At 49.7% G+C, this 15,097-nt stretch overlaps 5 protein-coding genes across 5 annotated transcripts; all 5 read right to left on the minus strand.

Annotated features, from left to right (window-relative positions):
• Positions 1–332: 332 nt before the first annotated feature.
• LTR84_006455 (uncharacterized protein) lies at positions 333–1,445 on the minus strand (the record flags this gene model as incomplete). Its single annotated transcript, XM_064850016.1, has 1 exon — positions 333–1,445. One exon carries the CDS (start codon positions 1,443–1,445, stop codon positions 333–335), a length of 1,113 nt encoding a protein of 370 aa, XP_064703317.1.
• An 863-nt stretch (positions 1,446–2,308) lies between these two features.
• Positions 2,309–3,256, minus strand: LTR84_006456 (uncharacterized protein; the record flags this gene model as incomplete). The annotated part of the gene is made up of 1 exon (XM_064850017.1): positions 2,309–3,256. One exon carries the CDS (start codon positions 3,254–3,256, stop codon positions 2,309–2,311), a length of 948 nt encoding a protein of 315 aa, XP_064703318.1.
• Positions 3,257–5,735: 2,479 nt separating this feature from the next.
• LTR84_006457 (uncharacterized protein) lies at positions 5,736–7,534 on the minus strand (the record flags this gene model as incomplete). Its single annotated transcript, XM_064850018.1, has 2 exons — positions 5,736–7,273; positions 7,351–7,534. The coding sequence occupies 2 exons, from the start codon at positions 7,532–7,534 to the stop codon at positions 5,736–5,738; spliced, it is 1,722 nt and encodes a 573-aa protein (XP_064703319.1).
• A 1,779-nt stretch (positions 7,535–9,313) lies between these two features.
• Positions 9,314–10,089, minus strand: LTR84_006458 (uncharacterized protein; the record flags this gene model as incomplete). Its single annotated transcript, XM_064850019.1, has 2 exons — positions 9,314–9,605; positions 9,677–10,089. 2 exons carry the CDS (start codon positions 10,087–10,089, stop codon positions 9,314–9,316), a joined length of 705 nt encoding a protein of 234 aa, XP_064703320.1.
• A 1,646-nt stretch (positions 10,090–11,735) lies between these two features.
• LTR84_006459 (uncharacterized protein) lies at positions 11,736–13,655 on the minus strand (the record flags this gene model as incomplete). Its single annotated transcript, XM_064850020.1, has 1 exon — positions 11,736–13,655. The coding sequence occupies one exon, from the start codon at positions 13,653–13,655 to the stop codon at positions 11,736–11,738; it is 1,920 nt and encodes a 639-aa protein (XP_064703321.1).
• Positions 13,656–15,097: the final 1,442 nt, after the last annotated feature.

Raw genomic sequence — 15,097 nt, forward strand, 5'->3', positions numbered from 1 at the left:
TTTGAGCCTCCTCCCATGCGCACGGTAGATTGCACTATTGGATTTGACTTTCTGAAGAGTGACGTCAAGAACTCCGGCTTCCAAAGAACGAATCGGAGTGCCCTTCGGCACTCCGGGACCTTCGGGGATCTTGCCGGTCGTACGGGAGGCGATGAAATGGAAGGTTTGCTTACTATCTACTTAAGGTACTTATCGTAGGCTTATTAGAATCGCTAATATGCCGGCGTGGGCTTCGTATCGAGGCGCTTGTGGAAACAGAGCAATGGAGGTAAAAAGAGTGTCAGGAAAGCTTGGCAAGCAAGGCTGGATCTTGCATTTTATAGAGCACGCGTCTAGTTGAGAGCTTCGAAGTCATCATCTGCATGAAGCCCATCACCACTTTCAACTTCGCTGGCAGAGTCGTCCTCATCGCCGACCAGAGGCACAAATCGAAAGTCAACAAAAGCCACGCTCCCTGGTGTTGGAGGTGCACCAATATTTCCATCAACATCACCACGTCGTCCACCACCCATGGTAGCAGCACCATCGCCCAAATCAATCATGAATTGTAAACTGAGTACCCCCTGTTGATCTTGTCGGAGGCTGACCTTGGATGCCAATGCCATAGCTCTTCCAGCACGCTTGATCATTTCGAACTTGTAACGCTGTCTGACTCTGCCATGAGTACCAGAAGGTGGAGCCACCACAAAGTTCTCGGCGACTAGTGGTTGTTTCCTCCCTCGAAGCCCGCTGGGAGTGGGCTCATTCTTTGTTTCTGGTAAGAAATCCACAGTACTGTCGCCAAACGGTCCACCCTCTCCCTCGAATGAAAAATATGGGGCTGTACGATTGGAAGCATTCAGTACAAGGGCTGAAGGGTTTGTCCCCGATAGTTCATTAATGGCGTCATGTAACCAAGTACTTCTCATAATTGCTTTCAGACACAGTCTCTCCCTGTCCAAGGGGATCCCTCCGTCGTCATGATATTCTCCATGAACTTCATAGGTGTTCATTTCGCACGTGGTTGTTACAGATCCTTCTTGAATGGTGATAGTGAGCGGTGCTCCTGCTTCTTGGTATGTGATACGGCAAGTACCAGCTAAAGCCAGAGAAGGCGCATTGAAAGCATTTCCATAGGATGACGAAAATCCGCCGTTTGGGTTGCGAGACGAGGAGCTTGAGTCAGAAATACCAAAGATTTGAAGTGTTTCTAGTAAAGCCACTATCGAGATTGAAAACGTGGGAATAGTATCCTGCTCATCGTCTACCTTTAATTGATACGTGGAGAATAGAACCTTGTCGAGGAACGTAAGGCCTTGTAGCACTCTAGCTTCTTCGACCGAAAAGCGAATGCCAGAACGTGTGATTTGTACCTCGGCTCGTGGAGAGAATGCAATGCAACGAAGAAGAACATGTAATTGCCTTGCTGATGTAGATATGGCTGTAAAAAGTGGAGGACTGGCCATGGTGAGTTATGGAGAGTTCGCGATGATGGTTTATTTTAAGTGCGCATGCTGCCTTTTTCTAAGTCTCAAACATAGACACCCACCCCGCAGATGGTGTAAATAGCGCCAAATCTACAGCGTGTCAGGGTTTGCGAGGACAGAAATATCAGGCAAGACAAACCCAAAGGCAAGAGAGGCTGGGATTCCGAACACAGGTATCGAGAGGGTAGATCGATCTAGGGCTGAGTTAGTATTTGGCTTCGAAGAAGAGAAGTAGCCACCACACTCACTCAGTCCAAATAGAACTGTAAGAATAAGACCTGATCTGCTCTTAGTAGGTATTCAAACCCAGAAGCGGTTATCCTTACCAACGAATAGTAAGAACAATCCTAGGGTAAGCTGGCTGTCCTTGCCAATAGTAGGTTGGAAAGGGCTGCTCGCAGCTGCTTGCCAAACTTCGTGAAGAGACATTAACGCAATTGAGGGGAGGGCAGGGCAGGCAAGGCAAATGTCTGCGGCGCAGATGAAATCAGAATATGCAATATCTGTTGGAGGTGTGTATTTACTCGGCTCCCTCAGGCTCCTTCAACTTTGGTCCACAAGAGTACAGGTGGTCGTTCTTGTCTCAACAACGGCGCAGTAAAATATGCTAAGCGCAGCAATACATACGGCGAAGTATTATACGCGTTCGTGACGCGTCCGTCTACCACAAAATCGGTAGTCAATTTGATCGACTCCCAGCAGGCTTTGCTCACTAAATCGCGCTTATGGTACGAGTCCTACAAGACACTCAGTCCCGAGAGACTCTTTCAGTACAAAGATAATCCTCAACTCATTGTGGTATACCTTGTGCCATGGCAATCAACAAACGATTTATCCAGGAGTTATGATCTTTTCTTGACCACCAGTAATGTACCAGCGACAGCCCCCCTAAGTCGTTCCTTCCCCTTTTCTACTCCTGCCTCATGCAACAAACCCTCGATCTTATGACGTAGTAACTTTACTGGATCACGCTCGGTGCCGACATCATCAGGGTGTGCCTTATACCAACGCACCTGTGCACTTGCAGATGCCCAAAGCTTCTCAAATGAGTCGAGATCTATTTCAGAGCCTCCAACAACGAACTCGTCTCCAAACTTCCAGTCTTTTCTCACAAATGCGCTTTCGTCAAAATCTGTCACAGGTTGTGCTAAAGTCCATGGGAGCAACAGGTCACGATAGCGGTTCCGGTTGAGTAGATTCCCTGGTTCAAAGTACGGTCTCAAATATCGTTCTTCGTGTTCTTCCACAGCAGCCTGGATAGCCTCGGCATTTGGCAGAGTTGGATCGGTGCGCGCCTCGCCAGAAGTCCAAAATGCCACAGTTCCACCCGGCTTGAGGATGCGGCCAGCGCTAGGCCAGAATTCCGACATATCAAACCAGTGCGCAGCGGTGGCAGCAACAATGAGGTCAACGCTTGAATCTTGTATGGGTGGCGAAAGATTCGCTCCTAGCTGTTGAGCATTGGAGGTCTCGAATTTAATTGCCTCCGAAGTTGCTGTGGTTCCACCAAGTGAGCGAGCCATCGATATCATTCCTTGAGAGGGATCGAGACCGATTGCATGATTGAAGTTTTTCCCAAGTTGTCTAGCGGCGTTTCCAGGCCCACAGCCGACATCAACAAGCATGTCGAGCTTCCCTCCGGTCGAAGTGTGATAGTCGAGAACGGCTTGATAAACGTTGGGATGATAATCGCGGCGAACCTGAGCATAAGCCTTGCCTTGCTCATGGTTGTAAGAAGCAAACGTCTTTTCTGGCTTGAAAGCCACCTTGTTGGGATCAATCTGTGACATCTTCGGCAGCTTGACCTCGAAACACAACTGATTCCTGCCTGAAAGCGACCGACGTGATTGCCAAGCTTTCTGAGGACTACCTAGGTAGAGAAGGTTGCGTTCACAGCAACAATTACAACAGGTGGGTGGACACAATATATATATCTATGGGTTTCCGTCCGAAATACATGAAACAGCCAATAGCGATGGTCGTTATCAAAACATTTGCAGACTAACCTGTTGCAGGGCACCACTGCGAGGATGCCAGGCACTAAGTAAAACCTTGGCAGCAGATACTTAATGCATTATCCGTTGCACTAGCCCTTCTCTAATTCAGCTTCCATGGATACTGCCGACCGATAGGACTCAATATCAGCATTTAGTTCAACCTCATGGCCCGGCTGCAGATTCCTCAGCTTTGTGGAATGTGAAAACTTCTATGGGGTTGAACGATGGTCTATTGTGGTGTTCTGAGCAGGGGCTGTGAGCGATGTCGCAAACGCAGAATCAAGGCACGTCGGAATCCCGACGGTTTTCAGAATAAGCCTGATCCAGGTCAACTGACTTCGTGCATTACCAGTGCGACCAACGAAAACCGCGTTGCTTGAAGTGCGAGAAGTCCCGCAAGGATTGTCCGGGTTATCGTGATCTGCGTGAAGTGTTGTTCCGGGATGAGTCCGAACGTATCAGGCAGAAAGCTTCTCACAGACAGCAGAGTCAAGATTCAAGCCTAGTACAATCGAGCTCACAGTTGACGTCCTCTGTTCGCATGAACGTCGGGGGATATTCAGCCTCCCCTTCAGCATTGTTGCGGCCTAGTATCCCGCGAGGACCTTGTCTCCCTCTCACAGAACTTGGCATCAATTTCTTCTTCACGCGATACACCTTCGACCAGCCACCTTTCTCTTGTGACTACTCGCAATGGCTGGCGCGGTCCTGTTCTTGGCATACAACAAATGACTCCCTACGAGCAGCGATCGAAGCAGTGGGCATGGCAGCCTTGGCAAATGTTTTTCATGCTCCTGATGCCGCCGCAAAATCCAAGAAACAGTATTCCACAGCATTGATGGCAACAAAGAAAGCACTGAGCGACCCTATCAAGGCCGTTGCGGATGAAACAATGATGGCTATTATCCTACTTGGGCAGTACGAGGTAAAACCAAAATCCAGTATGCTTGCTGAGTGCCAGCCTCGTACTCATTGTGATACAGACCGTCACTTTTGACACCTGGGACCACTATCGTGGATGGGAGACGCACATTCAGGGAGCCACAGCCTTGTTAGATCTGAGAGGGCAGGAACAATTTGACAGCGAACGTGGAGGCCAGCTTTTCATTCAACTACGCTCCCAAATAGTATGTGATATCCTTCAGATGGCCTTCAATTCGCCCATAAGTTTTAGTGTACTAAATTCTCACAGCTCTCAACCTGCATGCAACGTCATATTCCAGTCCCGGAAAGCCTTATGCGATCATGGGATGGATTTTATGCCAGCAAGACAAGGAAATGGTGGCAACGTCGCAAGCTCGCTAGCCCGAACTCCATCTGCGCGATATCATTCCGCTTAGTCAATCTTCGCGCTGCATTGCGAAATGGAGACATCATGGATGCGAAGACCGCTATTCAAAATGCCACTGCTATCGACAATGATTTGATAAAGTGGCAAACGACTATGCCTGAAGAGTGGAAGTATACTGCCGTGGAATGTCTCTTAAATTTCGGTGGGTTAACTCACATCTACCCGAACCTGTGGGTTGCGGAGGCGTGGAAGAACTGGAGAATATTGCGAATCCTTGTGAACCAAGTTATTGTGGAGCACGAGGCGACATTAGGTAAACCAAACGACCAACACACATCACAGCCTCTCTCTACCATTCGCCAGTTATGCAACGAGCTTTGTATTTCCTGCTTCAGTTTCATGGAAACTCCACGTAAGTCTTCTCCCGTCAGGCGCGGCGCTGGTGCCATCGTTGAATAACGAGCACATATTTCTCAACATGACTGACCACCCTCCTGTCATTAGGAGCTCCCACACTAATCGAACCACTTTACCTTGTTGCTGTGGAAGCCTTGAATGCGATCGAAGTGAGATGCTACGCGATAGAACAACTCCGCCGTATCGACAACAACATGGGGATTCGTCATGCTAGCTTGCTGGCCAATATGGCGTGCGAAAGCCTCGAAGCTACTAACTGTAAATATGTTCTGTCCGGCTCTGTACCCGATGCGAGTTTTGGCACGACGCCTTCTCATATTCCCACGATCAGCTTCGGTTGACTAACTCGAGGCAGTTGACTCATTTGTCATGGGAAAGATGCCTCGTGAGCCATCCAATCAGATTAACACAATCAATTCCAAAGACGAAGACGACTCCCTACTTGATTGATCTCAAATTCTTCTGAACCTGACGTGGCACCTTCTAGATCTTTGTTTCTACATATATTGGTCTTTCCAAGTCTGCGACGAATGAATGCTGATATACTCTCCCGTTCGTCAAACATTATTCGATATCCCAAATCTCGTCCTCATCCTTTCTAATATATGGGATGGGCATATCTTCAGTGCCGGCAAACTTCTCCTCGGTGATTGTGAGGCCGTTACCCAAAAATGCAAAGATATTGCTCGGATCTTTGTATGTGAGCTCATAATGTTCAAACCGTGGCCTCTTCATGAACTTTAAGTGATGAAACAGGCTACCAGGCCAGATCCATACCCTGCCATTTGGCTCATTGTCTTTGTACCAACTTCGACAATCCTCGGCCCAGACGGAGTGTTTTCGATGCCAGGCATCCATGTAGAGATTTAATTGAGTGGTAACGTCTTCGCGTGGCACCATTGATTTGACGTCGTCTTGCTGCATCTTCTGGCAACATTGGACGATATACTCCGTATGGACTTCATGCGATGGCATCACGCAGCCTTGACCCCAGTTGCCGCGAGGCCCATTGACCACAAAATAGTTTGGAAATCCTGGTACACAGATTGACGCATAGACATTTGGCTGCTTCTGGTCTTGCATGACTTGTCCTCCAGTTCCGGTGACACGGAAATGTGGTTGATATCCGATATGGAATCCGGTAGCGCAGACGAGGATATCAACGTTACGCTCAACATTGTCCGCCGTCACTAAACCAGTAGGCGTGATCTTGACGATGTCGCTAAAGACGCATGTAACGTTCGGCTCGCAGAGGGCTTCGAGGTACCCTTCACCAGGGGTGAGGCGACGACACCCAGGACTCCACTCCGGAATAAAACGTTTCTTCAAATCGTCGCGGTCGCCCAGTCGCTGAGACATGGAGTCTTGCATTAACTTCTTGGCTGCGATGTTTGTCTCCGAGCCACGGTAAAACATTTTGAAGCCACTCACGACTGATCGCTCGACAGCTTTGCGATATCTCAAGTGGTAATCAGGATCATCTCTGAATCTCTGCTTCTCCTTCTCCGTATATTGATGCTTACCAGCCGCATGAGGCTCCATGGCATCTGGATCCGCCTCCTTGTTTGATACATTCGAGCCAAATTGTGGACCGATATAAGTCTGGTTACGCATAAATACCGAGACGTGCTTACCCGTCTCAGCAAACTTAGGCACCATTTGGATAGAACTCGACCCGGTACCAATGACCGCGACAGTTTTGCCAGCCCAGTCAATCGACCTGTCCCACGCAGCAGAATGCGCTAGGACACCTTGAAAGTCGTGTAAGCCCTCTATGGTGGGCCATTTCCATTTGTTGACAACCCCTGAGCCATTAACGAGTACGTTGCAGCTGTCGACGAAGGTGGTACCATCCTTACGCTTCAAAGCGACTTTCCATATACTTTCGGACTCGTCCCAAGTAGCCGATTCGACTGCAGTGTTGAGTTTCACGTACTTCTCCACACCATACTTCTTCGCAAACTTCAGAAAATACTGTTGGATCTCGTCCGAATACGAATAATAACCAGACCACTCTGGGTTCGGCTCGAATGGCAAGGTATAGGTATGCGCAGGGATATCACAGGCACATCCAGGATACACATTCTCATACCAAGTACCGCCTGCAACACCAACTTAGCGAGGATCACTGGAGCCACTGCGCACGCAGAGACACGCTCCTGCACATGTTCCTACATACCTATCGAGTCGTTCTTCTCATAACATATAAGCTCGAAGTTCTTCAGACCCCTCTCAGCCTTGTGTGCGAAGATCAGACCGGATGCTCCAGCACCGACGTGAATGATTTTCAACGGTTGCGGAGTAGATTGCGGATAGTCAGGGATATCGGCATCCGTGTACGCGGGCGATTCTAAAAGCGGCATTCTTTCTAAACTTCTGACCACTGATGAGGGTTTCTGGCACGTCTCTCCTTAGTATTTCAAGACGATTGCTACGGAAGTCACAGAAGGAGCAGGGATACTTATATACCGAGAAAGTCAGCCGTCAATAAGAGTAGGCAATATCTATCAACGCTGATCTGCCACTTCGGAGTTCCGAGCTCTACCACCGAAGTGTAGATCTCATGTCGACATGGAGGCCGAGACGCGCCCCGCCTCTGATTGGTGCCCACACCTCAGTCACCCTCTCCTGATATCCTGGTTCAGACCTCAGCCTCGGCTCAGGCCTACTACTGACTCCTCTGCTTGGGCATGCCTAGGTATCGGATATTCACTGGGTACAACACGAGCACTCAAGGGAGAGTCATGCGAGTCTGAGTCGTGGAATCTCGCGGCAGGCGGGCCGTGGGCTAAGAACTTCTGCCTCTGCCACTCCAAATCGTATCATCAATAATCGGGTGTCCCAGCGATAGATCGAATATCTAGTCGTAGACATGTCTGAATTAAGGGCCACGCTCACGCTCGCTGGCGCCCGAAACCTAGGGGGTTCACCTTAGCCCCAGGAATCTGCTGAATAATATGCGCGTACTCGTTGACCATGACTCGGTGCCGAGAGCCGACTTTCTCACCTGCGTCTGCAAATTGATGCATATCTGGATCGTCTTATCCGTCGAACCGGGGAACAGACCGCGCCTTTATGGAGGGCAACGTTGGATTTGTGTTCGTGTGCTGAGCCGAAATGGTGGGAACGTACATCACTTTGCCAGCTGGGTGCCCTGATCGACCCAGTACGATTAGGGATGCACATAGAAGGAATTTGATACAACCTAGCTACACCCCCGCGTTTCTGCCGAGTGGTTTGGGGACCTCCAAATGCGGGGAGGGGCGAAGTGACCACTGACCACAGCAGCTCTTTTGCCCCTGTCCCTTACATTGTTACGATACCCCATCCCCATTCCGCTGAAAACAGAGAGCGCGGAATCGTACCATGCGGGGCCCGGAAGATCTCATAATGTGACCGAGAGCTAATTCTAGCTGCGAGGTGTGTACCGAGATATGCATGTACGGTCACAGAGTTATCTCATGGCAAGTCCCGGTAGAAGCAGCCATAAATGGTGTACGGTAACTTGTAAGAAGCGTTCCGTAGAACGGATTAACAACTACCTTTGTAAGTGCCTTCATTTCTGCAACAGTCTCCTTTCGATCCTGTTGAGCGTTAGCTCAGCAGATAGTAGTATCCTGGTCGATGCGTGTCCTTTTTACATCGGGGGTTTAACGATGCGATGGGCCAAGTGGTCATGAATGCAGCATCTTATAGCGGGTCTCGTTCCCAGCAATTGATGGAGTTAAACTTCAACACATAGGAAAACTTTTAAGAGAGTTTTTGGAATCTTTTTCTTGATTTTCTAATTTCGATCTAGGATATTCCTGATCGCGACCCAGGAAGAGAACATAAGCTATCGACGTGAAAGTGAGGTTCTGGCATGATTCAGGCATTAACTACCTCAGTTCTCTGCTATCCCCTGCTTTGCATGAGGCCAATAGGTGTCTTGACGGGTAAAGTGCTTGGGTAAAACTGGGTTTTGGGTATCATTCAGGGTGGTTTGATGCGTGCGTTAATGCTTGCTTTGCTGACTTGAAGTGCTTTTGACTTCATGAAGTCATTTGTGAGGATAGGATATGCGAGCAAGACCGATGTCAGTTGGAAGATGGAAAACTGAAATATTCAACCGGTCAAGATAAAACATCTCATGTAAGAGGGCTTTACAGGAGAGCAGCGACGGCACCAACCAAGGCACCGGCAGCGAAGAGGGTGTCTCGGGCAACATTGGAGTTGGCGGCGTTGCCGGTGCTGCTGGTGGATGCAGCGGTACCTGTTGCACTGGAGGTGCCGCTGGCTGAGCTTCCACTGGTGGTGGATGAGCCGCTGGACGTGCTGTTGGAGCTGGTGCTGTCGGAAGCAGCGCCGAAGACACCACCCTGCACTGTTGGTGGGGATGAAGTGTTGGCGTTGGCAGATGCCGCTTTGTATGCATCAAGCGTGTTCTGGTTGTCACTGTTGTTCACGAGTTAGCAATGCTTGTTGTCCCTCAGATAAGGGAGACATTGTAATTTGGGTCTACTTACGGTGGGTTCACGACAAGAGACATGCCACCCTCGCAATGGCCGACCTTGGAGCAGTACAGCCAGATAGGATCTGTGCTGTTGACCTGGAATCGCCAGACGTCTCCGTCGTTGGGGAATCCAGAGTAGACACCAGCACCGCTTGCGAGGGGTACGCAAGGAGCATCGAAAGAGCTCTGTGCGACGGAGTGACCGGATCCGAAAGTGAATTCGACCCAGTCGCCCTCAGCAGCGGTCAAGCTGTCAGGGCTGAAGGTGAGACCAGGTCCGACTTGGACTTGGTGAACGCCCGACATGGATGCTGCCGAGGATGAGGCAGTCGTCGTGGCTGATGAGTCGCCATATTGTGGAGAGGCGAGGACGGATGTGGCCAGCACAGAGACAAGGAGAGTGGTGGATGAAAGTACGGAATGCATCTTGTATGTTCTTTTAAAAGTATTAGATCACAGATCTGAGTTTTGAAGAGTAAAAATTAAAATGGTGAGGATGGAATCGTGACAGTTGGTGAGGATGGGAGAGCTCAGGTTAATGCGATGCGATGGACACGAGCTTATATAGATGGGTAGTCCACCCTTCTCTCCTAGTATACGAGGCCTCGTAAGATAGGGATAGAAGTTGAACCTTACCAAGCAAAGAGGGATAGACCAAGGGAAAGGTGTGGACAGCCAAAAGTCACCAGTCAGCACCCCTGGCTAAACACAAAGTGTCACAGCACAAGAACTCTATCGAACGAGATGAAATGGGTCTGAGAGTCGAAGCGACTCGGAGAATGCGACATTCCACGCAAGCACCGTGGACCTTGCTCACTTCACAACCTCGTGCGATGAACAATCTTTGTTTGGCCCTCTCCTGTTTGGGACATGAGACTTGTCACGTTTGAGATGTTGACCGCGCCGAGGGGTGATTTTGAGATTGGCAAGTCGAAGAATGTCTCTGACGCGTGGACATTTTTTGGATCCGGGGAGGACGCTAACCTGTGAAGGGCTTGGGTGGCTCACAATGGTTAAGGAGGTCTAGGCGTGCACCCCCCAACATGGTAAAGCATAAGATGATTAGGCGCTTCGCCGCTACCCGACCACAGACGAAACAGTTTGGAAACAGGGAGCTAAGGGGCAGGCTCTCGGCTCTGTTGATTTCCAAACTCCTCTCTTCTTACGAGTAAAACAGGCAATCGAACGAGTACAGATGTAGTTACGCTCACTTGGGATCATCTTGATAGACAATCCTGATAGGCTCGTTCGAGGACGAACATTTGGGGATTCCAGGTTCCATGTCTCCCGTGGGAACCATTCGCAGCGCTAGAAGGTAGAGCCGCACCCAGGAACCCCGCCGAGGCTGCCCAGGATCTCATCATTGAAGAAGCAGCGACAAATCATCATTACAACTTACGTGGAGGGCAAAATCCAGAAGAAAACCAACCGGCAGAACGCCTGGATGCAGAAGGAAGACCTGAAAATAGATTGTTGACCATTTTTGCCAACGCAGTCCCGGAAAGAAACCCGAGTCATCTGAGGCACATCCCTCTCAATCAAGAAGGGGTTTCAGCCTTACACCTCCCTTGGCTGCCTCAACGTCTTAACCGTATGCAATATGAGTGAATCTTGACTCTCAAGTTGCCTTTCATATCGTGTTGACTTATCCGCATACGATGCAAGAGCTTATCACGATCAAAACAACTGACTACGGGTTTGAGTTGGTGTGGATTTAGTTCTCTATTCCTCGTATCCGCCAGGACATGCTGTCTAGGGACTCTTCCGTCGGCGTTATGCCGGAGGTGACAGCCAATTCAGAATGTATATTTAGAATATTGCGGTAGATGTGTACGGTACTCGGTAGAGGGTCTGAGCCTTTTCCGTCGAGGGTCGAGCAGGACAAATTTTCAAGTTCGTAGGTCTGAGAGAATTTTGGATATGTGCTTCGTAACGGTCCCACTTTATGGAGGCATAATCTCAACATTAGAGTAGTGTGCAAAAATCTAGGCTAAAAAGTACTACTCGATATCTCGAGAGTTCAAGTAACGAGTGTCCCATACAATGTAAAGGACTCGAGAGCAGAATGCTGCCTATCGAGCCGCGGCGTTCACTTTCTGTAGTGGAATAACATCGATCGCTCCGGGCGTCATGCCATCAGCAGTGATGTCTGGACTCCTAATAGCTTCAATGATTACGTCGCCAGTTTCGCCATCGCCATCACGGACACTTCGCGCGTTGTTTGTATCCTCATCCTCCTCTAGCCCGAATTCGGTATTGTTCTGCGTTCGCATAGGTACCTCCTTCTCCAGCAGTACCAAAAGCAAGCCAAAGCCAGCGAAAGCGACCAAGACATAGAAGTCGACATGAATGGCGTGTTCGAAGATAGCAATAAGTTGGTTTCGAATCAAAGTATTATCCAAGGAATCGAGAAATGCTTTGGTAGCGAGTTGGTAGGCTTGACCATCGGCCAGACGTGCGACCAAGGATGGAGCTGTGACAAGAGCTGAATTACTGGCAGCAGCTTGATGCTTGACGACGTTATTGAAGACAACAGAGGGGATAGTGACACCCCATATAGCACCAAATCCACGGGCGAAACTGTACATACCCGCAGAGGTCGCGGCATAGCGCTCCTCGAGTGGCGCTTGCATTGCTGGTAGTAGTGAGATGGACAGTGCGCCTAGCCCAGCGGCACCCAAGAGTTCATAGCACGTCCATGCCACAGCAGGAGAATGGCGGCCCAGAGTGCTGCACAGGCCGACGGCGAGAATCATTGCAGCCCAACCAATAGCATGAACCGGTCGATATTTGCCTATCTTCGATGACAATATGCCAGAAACAACGGCAAAAGGGATGACTGCTGCAGAGATGGGAGCAAGAGCAATTCCAGAAGCCAGTGGAGACTTTGCAAGCACGCCCTGGAAGTAGACAGGCAGGAAATAAAAGGTGCCATACATGGTTATCGAATTGACCAAAGTCATGATGAAAACTGCTGAGGACGTGCGATTAGCCACAATCGCGCGGGGGAAAGATGGTTCTGGAGCAAGTCGTGGAGTCCACTCAAATCCGACGAAGGTGAGAAGACCTAGCAAACCAACAATGAGTGGCACTAGGATCTGAGGACTATTCCAGTGATACACAGGTCCAGCCCAGGTAAGGGCCAGCAGTACAGCCACAACTGCGCCAATGAATATGGCATTGCCACCAAAGTCAATTCTTTTGACCTTGGACCAAAAGGACTGACCTCTTCGGTGCTTGACACGAAGAAAGAAGAAGAACATAACGAGGGCAACTCCACCGAGGATGGCATTAAGATAGAAGACCCAGGGCCAGCCCAGCTTTACAACGATTACTCCGCCTGCGAATGGCCCTCCAACGTAGCCAAGGGTTGTACCTATGGACACATATGCCAGGTACTTGGCACGGTCACGTAGAGGCACCAAGTCCAGAATAACGGTCTCGGTTAACGTGTCGACTGCGCCACTGCCTATACCTTGGATGGTGCGGGCAATGATGAGCATAGTTATTGATTTGCTGGCACCGCCCAAAGCGCTGCCGAAGATAAAAAGCGAGACCGAACCCAGCAGCATTGTTCGGCGGCCGAAGATATCACTGATCTGAGCTACCAGTGGGAGTACCGAGATGGAGGCTAGGAAGAAAGCATTTGGTACCCAAAGGTACAAGTTGCCATCGCCACCCAAGGCGGCGGCAATGGTTGGCAAGGCATTGACCACGATCGTGCCCTCAACAGAGCCACAAAGAGATATGGCTGAGATGGACAGCATGACAAGCCAGAAGCGTCGAGTGGGTTTGAAGGGCTTATCTTCAGCGGGGGTGGATAGTGTTGCGTTCTCGGTCAATGCTGAATGAGAGATATCGACTCGGCTATGTCTTTGCGGGATCGATTGGTTTTGATGCTGTTGTATTGGATTGACAGGGTTGCTTGAATCAATGCTGTCGACGAGCCCAGTTTTAGGGTCTATGGTGATTGTCGTGGTAGCCATGATCATTGGCAGCAGACGCTGAACTATCTCAGATGGTGAGAGTCCAGCTTAAGATCAAGTAAACAGTCTCAAGTATCATCAACCACAGGGGCATCAGAAAAATCTGCCAACTGTGCCCCACGAGGCAAATATGCGTGATTTGAGGATCGGGATAGAATGAAAACAACAAGTAACAGCCGCTCACGAAATCACCGTGCATTTAACATGCAGTCTGCCGATCACTTAGAGGATAAGGCGCAGAAGATTACCAGTCCGTTGGTAGCTTGTACACAAAGTGAATAAGGGGTCCCGGACCCCGGTTGGTGTATATCGCTAGACCTCTTGGCGGTTCAAGCAGGACAAGATGTGCTCGTTTGGGGCTTCTCCGCATTCATGTCGCTATCAGACTCACTCCCTTGTGACTCAAGAGCCTCCATTTCTGCTCATTCTTCTGCTCATCGATTCTTTGCGCTCCGTAGTATAGAAGGTTCCGTCCAGCCCATAGCGATTTCAGTTCGTGCCGGCCTACTTGCTACGCTCCGTGATGAAATCAGGAAGCTCTGATTCTGCCACATCAAATGGGGCCTTGCGATGAGAATGGGTTGCGATACGTCGTCACCAGAAATGTTTGACTAGTATGATACAATAATGCTATTGTAGACGCGAGCAATGCGAGGCTGGTGTACAAGGCTGAGGAAAATAGGGAGCTAGGCGACTCGCACAACCCGGTATTACCCTCGGGATTGCTGGCTGAGACACAAGGTGATGTTACATCACCGAGCCTCTAAAGTTGTTGCACCGGCGAGGCTCGGTCGTACGTTTTTCACCTGCTTCACGGCCAATCTGGGAACACATTGAGCCAGTGAGGTGTATAGATAGAAGTAGCCTTGGCGTCATGAACAGAGGCCAACAAAGTCTCCTGCACAGGCGTAGATATAGAAGGACATAATCGTCGCTTTACTCGATATTCTACTCCCAAGGATTGTAGATAGAGCGAGAGTCGTGACCTACGATTAACCCCTCGTTACCCCCTCTCGTTAGATCCCTGTTGGCACATGGAAGGGCTGACTGAGCGTGCGAGGCTTTCATGTCTGGTTATGCTAAAACCTATTTTCGGCTCATCTAGGCTTTCGTATCGGATTTGATCTCGCTTCTTCTCGGGGCCAATGGGTATTTTCATCAAAATATTAAGAAATAGAAACTCGAACGTCTTTGGAGCGGGGTGTAGTTGGTGGTTAGTGGTTAGACGGTCAAAACCCCGCTATTTAAGTGCTAATCGTTCCCTTGCCGGCGCAATTGGTGGGTAAATTGGCTAGTCAAGTTCTTAGCTCGAATCTCGTGTTTTCTCCAATCGTCCCTCACGCGTCATCCTTTGCCGACTTTGTCGAAAAACCACACCTGTGCACGAGCTGCACGATCTGCAGACACTCGGTCCACATGTTCTAACATTTGCACCCTGCAGGATTTCC

The sequence above is a fragment of the Exophiala bonariae genome, assembly GCF_035927105.1.
Source record: "Exophiala bonariae strain CCFEE 5792 chromosome Unknown scaffold_24, whole genome shotgun sequence".
Classification (NCBI taxonomy): domain Eukaryota; kingdom Fungi; phylum Ascomycota; class Eurotiomycetes; order Chaetothyriales; family Herpotrichiellaceae; genus Exophiala; species Exophiala bonariae.